The 13,809-nt window shown below is 43.1% G+C and overlaps 1 protein-coding gene and 1 non-coding gene across 2 annotated transcripts; one reads left to right on the forward strand and one right to left on the reverse strand.

Annotated features, from left to right (window-relative positions):
- Positions 1–4,949: 4,949 nt before the first annotated feature.
- Positions 4,950–7,547, reverse strand: LOC138889986 (uncharacterized). Its single transcript, XM_070173335.1, has 2 exons — positions 6,375–7,547; positions 4,950–5,405 (listed from the first exon to the last, which is right to left on the reverse strand). The coding sequence occupies exons 1-2, from the start codon at positions 7,545–7,547 to the stop codon at positions 4,950–4,952; spliced, it is 1,629 nt and encodes a 542-aa protein (XP_070029436.1).
- Positions 7,548–8,704: 1,157 nt separating this feature from the next.
- On the forward strand, positions 8,705–8,811 carry LOC138890923 (small nucleolar RNA R71). Its single transcript, XR_011407286.1, has one exon. It is a non-coding gene; the product is annotated as a small nucleolar RNA R71 (small nucleolar RNA).
- Positions 8,812–13,809: the final 4,998 nt, after the last annotated feature.

A 13,809-nucleotide genomic window follows, 5' to 3' on the forward strand; every position in this document is an offset into this window, starting at 1 on the left:
AGCTACATCTTTTGTTCTCAGCTTGTGTATTTGTCGATCTAATATAGTCACTAGCACTTCTTCATATGATAAATCCTCTGTAACTTGTACATCTTTGACAGGGATGACTCGAGATGGGTCTCCAATACATTTCCTCAATATAGATACATGGAATACCGGGTGGATAAATTCTAATTCGGATGGAAATTCTAACTCATAAGCAACATGTCCAATTTATCGAAGAATTTTATACGGCCCGATATACCTTGGACTCAGCTTACCCTTCTTCCTAAAATGCATAAAACCCTTCATCGGCGAGTTCCTTAGGAAAACCCAATCACCAACCTTAAACTCCAGATCACGATGTTAGACATCGGGATAAGACTTTTGCCTGCTTTGCACCATCCTCAGACGTTCTTGTATCATTTTCACCTTCTCAATGGTTTGGTGAATCGAATCTGGCCCATATAATTCTGTTTCACCGACCTCAAACCATTCAATTGGTGATCTACATTTCCTCCCTTACAGTGCCTCGTTCGGAGCCATTTTAATACTAGAATGGTAGCTATTATTGTAGGCAAATTCTATGAGTGGCAGATGGTCATCCAATTCCCCTTAAAATCCAGGACATATGCTCGTAGCATATCTTTAAGTGTCTAAATGGTACGTTCAGCCTGTCCGTCAGTCTGTGGATGGAATGCAGTGCTGAGATTCACTTGTGTTCCTAAACCATTGCACCATTCAAGTATTTTCCTGATTTTCCTTTTCCCACTCCATTACTACCCCATACTTTGACTTTTATATGCTCTTTAACGATTCAAGTGCTTCTAGGAGGTACAGGTTCAAATAGTCAAACTATTCAAACACAGGGATGTAGGTTATTGTATGTTTATCAAAGAACAGGCTTCAGGCTCGAAGGGGTTAACTATGGCAATATGTACAGGTGGATTCATAATTATACAGGCTACACAAGGAACTGCCTCAATCATCTCTAAGGCCAAACAACTTCTATTTCGCTTTGCAAACACACAGGGCAAGTTCTAGGTATCGCATGCAAGCACAGAATACAAGTATTATCTCACACACACTTGGCATGTAACTCATTCCGAATTAGTTTGTCAACACACTCATGTGAGCGTTCAAGAAAGACAAGGTGTGCAGAATTAAGACATAAAATTACGAGTCTACAAACGAGCCTAGATGTTGCACCCTCAAGTTCGTTTTAGTTATTTGCAGGTGTGTACATTACGGGTTGCATTCTTGCCTTCACCCATCTTGGTCCAATAGAGTCCTAAGGGTCCTAAAAATATTAAAGAAAAATCTACCTAACCCGGTTCAAGAAAAGCCCTTGGAAAAGAACCGTGGTCAAAAAAAAAACCAAGGAGGAATTACTACACTACCTAAAAAGAAAAATAAAATAAAAAAATCTAAATGGACTACTTCCCTCAAGAGTACTGTCCAAGTGGTCCGTCCTCAGGAAGAGTCTCCTACATTTATTTATTTTACAATCAATGTATATGTACACTAATAATACACCACTAAAGCAAGTCTCCCACCCCACACAAAAAGAATATGACATGTCCCCATGTCATAACACAAATAAAGTGCAGAAGGGTAAGAAGACTTCCCTGAGCATCACTCGGAGTCGGAGACGGTGTTGGGATCCACATGACAAGCCCTCCCCAAAGCACGGAACTAAGCTATCATCCGGCTCTCAGACCTGGCCTACCGCTAAGACATGGCATCCATACGCACATGCAGGCCATCCACCAAGGAGCGAAGATCTTCCACCTCTTCCTCCAAAGAATGCAACATGGGTCGGCTGGACTATGATCTAGAGAACCTTGCCCCAGTATGGGGTTGCCGAGAGGATCCGGCTCCATCATAGGATCTCCTGGATGGTGCCATGGGTGCTGGAGCGTCATCCTCATCATCAAGCTCAATGGTTGTGGGAGCATCTCTGCCCACTGTGATCTTTGAAGCTCTAAATGCCGCTTTTGCGGGCAAAGCTCCATCTGTAGGATTGGTGGGGACACCATCCAGCAGACACAACCTCGTCACAAGTAAGGGGAAGTAAAACCCCTTAGATAGCAGAGGTGACCGAAAGATCATTTCATCTCCAATAATTCTCGCCATATCAAAGTCTTTCTTGGTGACGAAGCACCACACCAATAGAGCCCGTAGGTGGTTCACATCTGTCGTGTTGCCCGTGGGCAATAACCGGCTGCAAATAATGGTGAACCAGCACTTAGCCTCATGTGTGAACGACTTGGAGTGAAGGGTAATGTTTTCCTGTAGCCAGATTGGTCGACCCCTGCGCAGATTGTCTCAATCATAGTGTCCCAAGTAACCCCTTGGGCGTCATGGTAATGATCAATGTCACCAGTGAATTGGGGCAGTTGCAAGACCTGGCGAATCTTCAGAATTGAGGCATCTACCACCCTGCCCCGCACAATCACAGACCGACACAAATTTTCTGGGCAGTTCACGTAGAACTCCCGGACTATCATCGGGTTTGTCGTCTCAGGTTCATCAAACAAGAAATCCATCTCCCTCCGTCTGATTTCCTCATACATGTCTATTTTTTCCATACGGAGGGCAGCCCTGTCAATAGGAATCTCAGGGACAAAGCTTTTGGTGGCTTTAGCATGAAACACGTCCTCTGCCTCCTGTGACTGGAACCTAGTGGCATCATATATTGGCATTTGGGAAGTGCTTGCCGAGCTCTTTTGCCTTTTTCGGGCCATATTACCTGCAGACAATTCAGGGTAACAATTAGATGCATCCTAACATGTGCCAGTCGGATGGGTACTCAGACTTCGCTACCTGATGACACCAAACAGTTTCCTTTTGACAATCAATGCCAGTATACCCAATTAGTAAGGTGCCCAAAGTTGACAACCTCCACTATTGCCCTCACACCACTATTAAATCTACAATTTTGCCATATAATACCCAACACAATCTCCCACAAGTGAATCATGTCAAATGCTACCACCACCACAAACTAAGAAGGGCACAAAGTGCTCCAAAATTTACAACACACACCAATTTTCGGCCATTTAGGCCCCTCTACCAAGCTTCACCATAAAAAAATTTTTTAGGCCTCCAAACATTCTAAAATTTGCCCCCAAGTTAAGCACAATGAAAACCCAACCATTTAAGCATCAATCATGGCCCAAAGAAGCAAATAATAGAGAAAAGGAAAGAAAAGAAAGAAAAAAATAAAAAATTTATACTAAAACATTACCTAGGGTTTAATTGAAACTAATTTAGACTACTCATTGCACTAAGTTATGGAAAAGAAAGAGAAAAGAATAGAGAAGCTTACCTTGAGGATGAATGGAAGGGATAGGTTGTGGAGAGAGAGAGAGATGGAGAAGAAAAGAGGGGCAACAACGGGGTTTGAGGGAGAGGAGATGGTGTGAAAGAGAGAAGAGAATAAAGAAGGGGATGGGGGAATAGTGGGGGGGGGGGAAAAAGGGGGGAAAAGGAAAAAAAGAAGAAAAAAAAATTCTGCAACTTACCTGGCCCGCGCTGGTCTGCCGCGGTCCTACCGCGGTTACACTGGGACCGCGGTAGACCTCTTTCAGAGGGGGTATTTGACCGCGGTCCTATTGCAGTTACGCTAGGACCGCAGTAGACTTCTTTCAGAGGAGGTACTTGACCGCGGTCCTACCGCGGTTACACTGGGACCGCGGTCTGGGGGTGTTCCTGCTACTTTTTTTTATGCATTACACTTACAACACATTCGTGGGTTGCCTCCCACGCAGCGCCTGATTTAACGTCGCGGCACGACGCAGATGAACGCATTTAAGGCTCGCTCGACCTCTGTGGTTCAGTAAGGTGTAGCTCAGACACTTCTTTTGGTTCGCTCATGCCCACATATAGTATCAATCTCTGCCCATTGACTCTAAATGTACGAGAGTCTTTCTTTGTGGCAATCTCGAGAGCACCTGAAGGGAAAACTTCGACCACTCTAAATGGTCCAGACCATCGTGGCCTGAGTTTACCCGGAAATAGCCTTAATTGTGAGTTATAAAGCAACACCATATCTCCATGATTGAAATTTCGCTCCACAATGTTCTTGACGTGCAACCTCTTCATTCTTTCCTTGTACAACCTTGTGCTCTCAAAAGCAAGATGTCTGAACTCGTCGAGCTCATGCAATTCTGTGATTTTCGTTGTACCCACAGCCTCGATGTCTAGATTCAGCTGTTTCAGTGCCCACCACGCTCTATGTTCAAGTTCCACTGGCAAATGGCAGGCCTTCCCGAACACCAGCTTATATGGTGACATACCAATCGGTGTTTTAAAAGCGGTTCTATAGGCCCAAAGTGCATCATCTAACTTTTTCTCCCAATCAGTTCTTGTGGCGTTCACAGTCTTGGTTAGTACACTCTTTATCTCTCTGTTGGACACTTCAACCTGCCCACTAGTTTGCGGGTGATAAGGGGTAGCCACCTTGTGGCGTACATCATACTTTGCAAGCAACTTCTCGAAAGCTCTATTACAGAAGTGAGTACCTCCGTCACTGATAATCGCTCTTGGTGTCCCAAATCTAGTGAATATGTTCTTCTTAAAAAACCCCACCACCACTCTTGCATCATTAGTGGGCAACGTTGCAGCTTCTACCCATTTGGACATGTAATCCACAACAACAAGTATGTACTTATTGCCATAGGAGCTGACGAAGGGACCCATGAAGTCAATCCCCCAGACATCAAACACTTCCACCTCTTGAATTGGGTTCATGGGCATCTCATGGCGATGGGAAATGTTCCCGGTCCGCTGACATTCATTGCAGCGCTTCACCCATTGGTGTTCATCTTTGAACACTATTGGCCAAAAGAATCCGGCCTCAAGCACTTTCGCAGCTATCCTGACCCCTCCAAAATGTCCTCCATAAGCCGATGCATGACAAGCTTGCAAAATAGAAGATTGTTCTATCTCGGGGACACACATACGGATCATATTTCAACACAAATTCTAAACAGGTAAGCCTCATCCCAATAATACATGCGGCAGTCGCGATAAAACTTTTTCTTTTGTACAGATGAAAGGTCATAGGGAACTATACCGCAGGCCAGGTAATTTGCAAAATCTGCATACCATGGCGCTTCCTCAAGATTAGTAACGAGCAGCTGCTCGTCTGGAAAGGTTTCCAGAATATCTTCAACCTCAACTACATTTTCAGCTCCCTCAAGTCGTGATAGATGATCAGCGACTTGGTTCTTTGTGCCCTTACGGTCACGAATTTCAAGGTCGAATTCTTGTACCAGCAACACCCAACGAATTAGGCGCGGCTTAGACTCCTTCTTCTTAATCAAGTACCTAAGAGCTGCATGACCAGTGTATACAATTACCTTAGAACCAATCAGATATGATCTGAACTTATCGAAAGCAAACACCACAGCCAACATATCCTTCTCAGTCACAGTATAGTTCAGTTAGGCTCCATTCAGCATTCTACTAGCATAGTAGATTAGATGCATCAGCTTGTCCTTCCGCTGTCCCAGCATTGCCCCCACTACGTAGTCACTGGCATCACACATGAGTTCGAATGGTTGCTCCCAATTGGGGGCAACAATGATAGGTGTTGTGACCAGTCTCTTTTTCAGCTCCTCGAATGCTACCCTGCAATCATCAGAAAACAAGAAAGGGTGATCTTTTTCTAACAACTTACAGAGAGGGTTGGAAATTTTTGAGAAGTTTTTTATGAATCTCCGATAGAAACCGGCATGCCCAAGGAAGCTTCTGATTGTTTTGACTGAAGTTGGAGGATGTAGCTTTGCTATTACATCCATTTTAGCACGATCTACCTCAATTCCTTTGCTTGACACCCGGTGCCCCAAGACTATGCCTTCTTGTACCATGAAGTGGCACTTCTCCTAGTTCAGAACCAAGTTAGTCTCGATACACCATTTCAGCACACGCGTCAGATTTATTAGGCACTCATCAAATGAATTCCCCACCACTGAGAAGTCATCCATGAACACCTCCATTATGTCCTCTACCATGTCAGTGAATATGACCATCATGCACCGTTGGAATGTGGCGGGTGCGTTGCATAGGCCAAAGGGCATCCTCCGAAAGGCATAAATGCCATAAGGGCAAGTGAAATAGGTCTTATCTCTGTCCTTCGGTGCAATGGAGATCTGGTTGTATCCTGAGTACCCGTCCAGAAAACAGAAGTGTGACCTCCCTGCCAGTCTGTCTAACATCTGATCAATGAAGGGAAGTGGGAAGTGGTCTTTCCAGGTGGCTAGATTTAGCTTTCTATAATCCATGCAAATTCTCCAGCCCGTGACTATTCTTGTAGAGATCAATTCATTGTTATCATTCTTAACTACCGTCATGTCACCCTTTTTAGGTACACATTAAACTGGGCTAACCCAGCTGCTGTCAGAGATTGGGAAGATAATTCCCGCGTCTAACCACTTTATTACTTCCTTCTTCACCACTTCCTTCATGTTAGGGTTTAGCCTTCTTTGGTGTTCACTGGAATGTTTGTGTCCCTCTTCCAGTAGAATTTTGTGCATACAATAGGCAGGGCTGATCCCCTTTATGTCTGCCATGGTCCACCCAATGGCAGTCTTGCACTCCTTAAGTACCTGCAAGAGTTGTTGTGCCTGTACATCTAACAAACTAGATGAGATAATAACAGGTAATATGGAGTTAGGTCCAAGAAATTCATACCTGAGATGGTTGGGCAATGGCTTTAACTCCAGCTTTGGTGGTTCTTCGATAGATGTCTTGGCTGGAGGAGTCTCTCGATTTTCCAAGTGCAAGGGCTCAAATTCTAGAGTTCTATCCCAAAACCCTCTACCCTCTAATGCCAACACCCATTCCACCAGTTCCTCTCCATTCACCTCATCCAAATTCATTAAACATACAGCAAGGGGGTCCTCAATGGTTAACACATCATCATCAGTCTCTACGATTACATCCACAGCATCAATAAGAGAACAATTAGCTAATTCACTTGGTCTCCTCATAGATTTCTGCACATTGAATGTTATCTCCTCATCATTCAATCTCATCTTGAGCTCCCCGATTTCACAATCAATGAGAGCTCTCCCTGTGGCCAAGAATGGTTTTCCCAAATTTATAGGAATCTCTTCATCCACTCTGCAGTCTAAGATCACAAAATCTGCAGGGAACACAAATTTCCCTACCTGAGCTAGCACATTATCCAGTATACCAGAAGGTTGTTTCACTGTCCTGTCAGCCAGCTGCAACAACATAGATGTGGGTCTAGCTCTTCCAATGCCCAGCCTCTTGTAAATCGCCAGGGGTATAAGATTGATGTTGGCCCCTAGATCACATAGTGCTTTAGCAAAAGCAAAATTACCAATAGTGCATGGAATTGTAAAGCTCCCTGGGTCAGACAGCTTTTCTGCAATTTGTCTAGTCACCACTGCACTACATGTTTGAGTAAGAGTAACTGTGGCCAAGTCTTGAAAATCAAACTTTCGGGACATCAAGTCCTTCATCATTTTTGCATACCCAGGCATCTCCTTCAAAGCTTCAATCAATGGTATGTTTACCAGGATTTGTTTCAGCATTTCGAAGAACTTCTTGTATTGTTCCTCCTTTTGGTACTTAGCCAGCCTCTAAGGGAAAGGTACAGGAGGTCTCTTCTTCCCAATCAACTGGGATTGATCCTTATCAACTGCTACATCAACTACTAGTTCCTAGACTGTCTCAGCTTCTTTCTCGGTTACATTCTGAATGCTATTTTCTTCCTGGGCAGGCTGGACTGGAACCTCCGTCAGTTTTGTTGACTCATCCAGCTCAATGGACACTGGTATAAGTGTCTCAGCTTGTCTAGTTTCTCGAGCCCTCTCTTGCTCTACATCTAGATCTCTGCCATTACGTAGACTTACCGCCATCAACTGCTTTGGGCCTTGATCTTTTGGATTTATCTGGGTGTCTGCAGGTAGTGTCCCATGAGGATGATTGTTCAGAGACAGAAATTTGGCCCACCCACTTCAGTATTCTTGATTGCTTCATCATGTGCATCCACTCTCTTATTAATCTTTGCATTAGACCCAATAACCTGTTGCATCATTGCCTCAAGTCTAGCAAACCCATCTTCTTGCCTTCCACCATACTGCTGCTGAGGAGGGTGATACCCCTGCTGCTGATTCTGATTATTATATCCCTGTGGCCTTGGGTAAGGTGCCATATTGTTAGGGGGTCTCATACCTCCCATGTTTCCATTGTTGAACTATGGATGGACTGGCCTGTATTGCTGATTTTGCTGGCCCCAATTCTGACCACCCTATCTCTGGCCTCCATAATTAGACACATAATTCATGTCTTCAGGGTAGTGGTAATGATCATGTTCTGCATTCCATTAGTTACCGATTGGCTGACTAATGCAGATGCGCACAAGCCCCCATTGGTAGTATCTACGATGTGTACCTGCTGCTTCTGCGCTGACTCTTCCACCTTTTTGGTGAGTATACTCATATGTATCAATAAGGTGGCCATATTTTCAGCCATAGAGTTGGATGGATCTAAGGGCACTGAGTGAACCACTGGAGTGATAGGTGCATTCCTGGTTGTCTATCCCGAATTTTGTGCCATCTTGTCAAGCAGACTCTGGCCTTCTCTCCATGTTTTGCTCAAAAATGCTCCACCAGCTGAAGCATCAACAATGTTCTTCACGCTATTTGACAATCCCATGTAAAACCGCTGCCCCAACATCAGATCTGGAATACCATGGTGCGGGCATATAACCAGCATCCCTTTAAATCGCTCCCATGTTTCATGTAGTGTCTCCATTGGTCTCTGTTTAAAACTCAAAATTTCATCAATTTGTTGAGCAATCTTATTGGGTGGGTGGAACTTGTTATGGAATTGCCTGACTAACTCATCCCAAGTTGTTATAGAATTTATGGGAAGTGAGTTTAGCCAAGTCTGGGCAGTTCCTGTCACTGAGAATGGAAACAATAACAGCTTGATTGCTTCAGGAGTTACGTTGGGCTGCCTTTGGGTTTTGCAGATAGAGAGGAAGTTCTTCAAGTGCTGCTGAGGATCTTCGACTTGCGACCCCGAAAATAGTCCCTTGTTCTGCAACAAGTGCAGCATGTTATTCGTAATTTGGAATGACTCAGCATGTATCTGCGGAACTACAATGGCTATGGATAGATTTTCAGCTGTGGGTTGTGCCCAGTCATAGAGAGCAGCCTCTGGCACTATTGGTACTGCTGGGTTTTCCTCGTGATCCCCCATGACTGTTTCGAATTGTGTAGTTGTTGGTTGTTGTTTGTTTTTTCCGATTAGCCCGATTCAAGGCCTTGAAAACTTTCTCGGGATCTGATAATGCTTCAAATACTTCACCAGATCTCGATGAGTTTCTAGGCATGCACCTGTGCAACCAAGTCAACAAACGTTAAAATTTTAATGTAAAAATTGGGTATAGAGAAAAAATGACTACAATAAGAATTTTTGTACTTCTTTCAATTATAATTGATAACTCCGTTAATTCCCCGACAACGGCGCCAAAATTTGATCACGCCCAACTATGCCTTATAAAAGGACAATGCGGGCGTTGCAAATATAACCTGAGTATTTATGCCCAGAGTCGAATCCACAGAGAATTAACCTATTAATTACTTTTGTTGGACTTACTAAATTCTTTAGAATCAACTTCCCCAAACGTTGTGAATAACAATTGATGGTATATTAATAACTAAGATTAAAAGTCAATAAACAGTTATAAACTAAATATGCTTAAGTTGTGAACAATAATGAGAACGTTCTAAGGTAGTGATTTCCCCTATTGATGGAATCCCTTCTGTTTATGTTTCATATAGATTTACCAACACCTCTCTATCAACCATGAACACTCTTTTTACCGTGAATCTCTCCCGAGTAATCATGATAATTTACTAGACGCACTCTCCCGAGATACGCTAGCTGGCTTTGTTTATTACAGTTCACTTTAGATTGCACCCAAGACTTCGTTATCCCTAATCCCGCTTTTAAACCCGCAGTTATAGATCCCTCTTATACTTTGGGAGTGATGTTGTTCAACAATTACCTAAATATGCACTCTCTCCCGAGTTATGCATACTAAATAGGCACAACTAATTGAGGATCCTGTCAATTAACTACAACTAACACGTAGTTGAACAAATAGAGATTAAACTGGCAAACTATATTAACATAATCAAGAAGTTCATCCTTCAATAGGTTCCATCAAAACCCTAGACAAAGGATTTAGCTACTCATGACAATGGGTAAATAAACTATGAAAATATTCATGATCAAAATTGCAAGAAAAATAAAGAGAAAAAGAAAATATGATGTTTTTGGTGATCTCTCACACTTGTTTCTCTTGCCAAAGTACTCTCTAAAACATTACATGTCTCCCTTGGACGAGTTCTATTGTTTAATATAGGGTTTTGGGCTAAAAATCCCGTGTTTTGCACTTCAGTCCCTCAATTTTCCGCTTCCTATCGTGGTCCTACCGCGGTTACACCAGGACCGCGACCAACTAGCCTATCAGAATCCGCAACAACCTTCTGCCACGGTCCGACCGCGGTTACGTCGGGACCGCGGCAGTCCATCTCCAGTTCTGGTTTTGCTACCTTCGCGTGGTGCACTTAGCGGATATCGTAAGATTGGCCTCTTTTTCTCCGTAATTGATTCCAAAAGTACTCCATAGACTTCTTTTATTGTATATAGCCTGCAAAGCATGAAAAGCACTAATCAGAGCATTTTGTTATCACTTTTTACCATAAAAACTATATAAGAAGGTAGTTCTTTAGGGCCTAATTATAGTTCAATTCACCTATTATCAATGACCTCCAAAAGTTAGCCGTAAATTGAGCTCCTCAGTCTGATATAATAGATATCGGCACACTATGAAGCCTAACAATCTCCTTAATATACAACTTTGCATAATCTTCAGTCGTGTAAGTTGTCTTAACTGGCAAAAAATTGGCACATTTTGTAAGTCGATCAACTATCACTCAGATGGAGTCAAACTTATTATAAGAGCGAGGTAATCCAACAATGAAGTCCATATTAGTCACCTCCCATTCCAGGTCAGAATCTCTATATTCTGAAGCAATCCATCGGGTTTCTGATGTTCGATCTTTACTTGTTGACAATTAGGACACTGGACTACAAATTCTGCAATAGACTTCTTCATGTTATCCCACCAATACTGCTTCTTAACGTCATGATACATCTTTGTCGAGTCGGGATGGATGGAATAATGGGGTTGATGAATCTCAATCATAATATTCTCTCGCAACCCTACCATATTAGGCACACATAATCGGCCATAGTATCTCAGTGCCTCATCTCCTCCAATCTCGAAAGCCGTAATTTTACACTGTTGAATGCTCTTTCTCAATCTTACTAAGGTAGGATCTTCGTATTGCCGTGCTTTTACCTCGGCTAACAAAGATGATTTTGCTGTATTCTGTACAGTAACACCTCCGTCATCAGAGTCTAACAATTTGATTCTCATATTGGCTAGCTGATGAACCTCGTTAGTCAACCCTTGTCTATATGCCTCAATGTGTACTAAGCCTCCCATTGCCTTACGACTGATAGCGTCTGCCACAACATTGGGCTTTACCGGGATGGTACAATATCTCGACATCATAATCTTTCAGTAATTCAAGCCACCTACTCTACCTCAAATTCAACTCCTTCTGCTTGAAGATGTATTGTAAACTCTTGTGATCTGTGTAGATGTCAACATGGACACCGTATAAGTAGTGCCGTCATATCTTCAAAGCATATATTACTGCAGCCAATTCCAAATCATGGGTCGGGTAATTCTTTTCATTCTTATTCAATTGTCTTGATGCATAAGTAATCAACTTCCCACGTTGCATCAATACATACCCCAAACCTATATCTGAGGCATCACAATATACCACATAACCTTCTATTCCTTCAGGGAGAGTGAGCATTGGCGCGGATGTCAATCGATTCTTTAGCTCCTGAAAACTTCGTTCACAAGCGTCAGACCACTGGAACATGATAGCTTTCTGTGTTAGCTTAGTCAATGGTGCTGATATAGAGGAAAACCCTTCTACAAACCACCTATAATATCCTGCTAGCCCCAGGAAGTTGCGGACTTCTGATGGTGTTGTAGGTCTCGACCAATTCTTTACTGCATCGATCTTCTATGTATCGACACTAATACCCTCGTCAGATATCACATGGCCAAGGAATGCTACTGAGTTCAGCCAGAATTCACATTTGGAGAGCTTAGCATATAACTTACGATCCTGAAGCGTCTGTAATACTATCCACAAGTGGCCCACATGTTCCGCCTCCGAACGAGAATACACCAGAATGTCATCAATGAATACGATCACGAACACATCGAGATAGGGCTTGAATACACTATTCATGAGATCCATAAAAGCTGATGGGCCATTTGTTAGCCCGAACAAAATCACCAAGAACTCAAAGTGCCCATATCTTGTCCGGAGGGCCGTCTTTGGAATATCCTTCTCCTTAACCCTCACCTGATGATACCCTGAACATAAGTCAATCTTGGAGAAATACTTGTTCACCTTGGAGTTGGTCAAATAGGTCGTCAATCCTTGGAAGTGGATACTTGTTCTTTATAGTAACCTTATTCAACTGTCGATAATCAATACACATCCTTAACGACCCATCTTTCTTCTGCACGAACAAAACCGGCGCACCCCAAGGTGAGGTGCTAGGCTTAATTAAGCTCTTATCCAGCAAGTCCTTCAATAGCACCTTCAACTATCGAAACTTGGCCGGGGCCATCCTGTATGGAGGAATAGATATGAGTTAAGTGTCAGGCAACACATCAATGATAAACTCAATCTCCCTTCAGGAGGAAGGCCTGGGAGTTCATCTGGGAAAACATCTAGAAATTCACTAACCACATGGATCGATTGTAGATTAGGCGGCTTCGCCTCCGCATCTTTAATGCGAATGAGACGATAAATGTAACCTTTTGAGATCATCTTCCTTGCCTTAAGATAGGAAATAAACCTACCTTTCGGCATAGCAATGTTCCCCTTCCATTTAATGATGGGTTCAACAGGAAACTGAAACCTAACCATCATCGTACGACAGTCAACATTTGCATAGCATGAGGCCAACCAGTACATTCCCATTATCACATCGAAATCAACCATTTCTAACTCAAATAAATTCTTCGAGGTTTGACGAGTACAAATCATCACTATGCAACCTTTATATACCCTTTTAGCAACCAAAACATTTCCTATCGGAGTAGATACCACAAGTGGTTTATTTATCAATTCAGGTTCAACGCCAAACTTATTAGCCACAAAGGGTGTAACATATGAAAATGTAGATCCTGGATCAATTTGCACATATACATCGTAAGAAAACACAGACAATATACATGTAACAACATTCGGAGATGACTCGAGATCTTGTCAACCTACTAGAGCATAGGTTCAATTTTGAGCACCACTCGAACTCGACACTACACCTTTACCTTTACCACGACCTGTCTACTACTGAAAACCCCGTGCTAGAGGTCGAACCAATGAAGAAGAACCAGACACAGATCCAGTCGACTGAGCCATACCACCACCTCCTCTATTAGGACAATCCTGCATCATATGGCCAGGCTGTCCGCAAGAATACCACGCATCAGAACCTCGACGGCACAGTCCAAAGTGGGACTTGCTGCACTGATCACAACATGGTGTTGGGGGTCTCGTCTGACTAGTATCCCTGTGATATTGCGAGCATGATGCCCGTGAACTCTGACCTGGACCAGAATAGGTAAATCAATCATATCGAGGCCTCTAAAACTATGGAGGAGCACTAGCTACA

The sequence above is a fragment of the Nicotiana sylvestris genome, chromosome 4, assembly GCF_000393655.2.
Source record: "Nicotiana sylvestris chromosome 4, ASM39365v2, whole genome shotgun sequence".
In the NCBI taxonomy this organism is placed as follows: Eukaryota; Viridiplantae; Streptophyta; class Magnoliopsida; order Solanales; family Solanaceae; genus Nicotiana; species Nicotiana sylvestris.

Excerpts from the sequence above, each read along its gene's own strand:
- LOC138889986 (XM_070173335.1), bottom strand. The coding sequence starts at position 7,547 with ATGCTGAAACAAATCCTGGTAAACATACCATTGATTGAAGCTTTGAAG. Across the intron at positions 5,406-6,374 it reads CAATCTCTGACAGCAGCTGG|GATATGTTGGCTGTGGTGTT; the intron begins GTTAGCCCAGTT and ends GTGACTGAGAAG.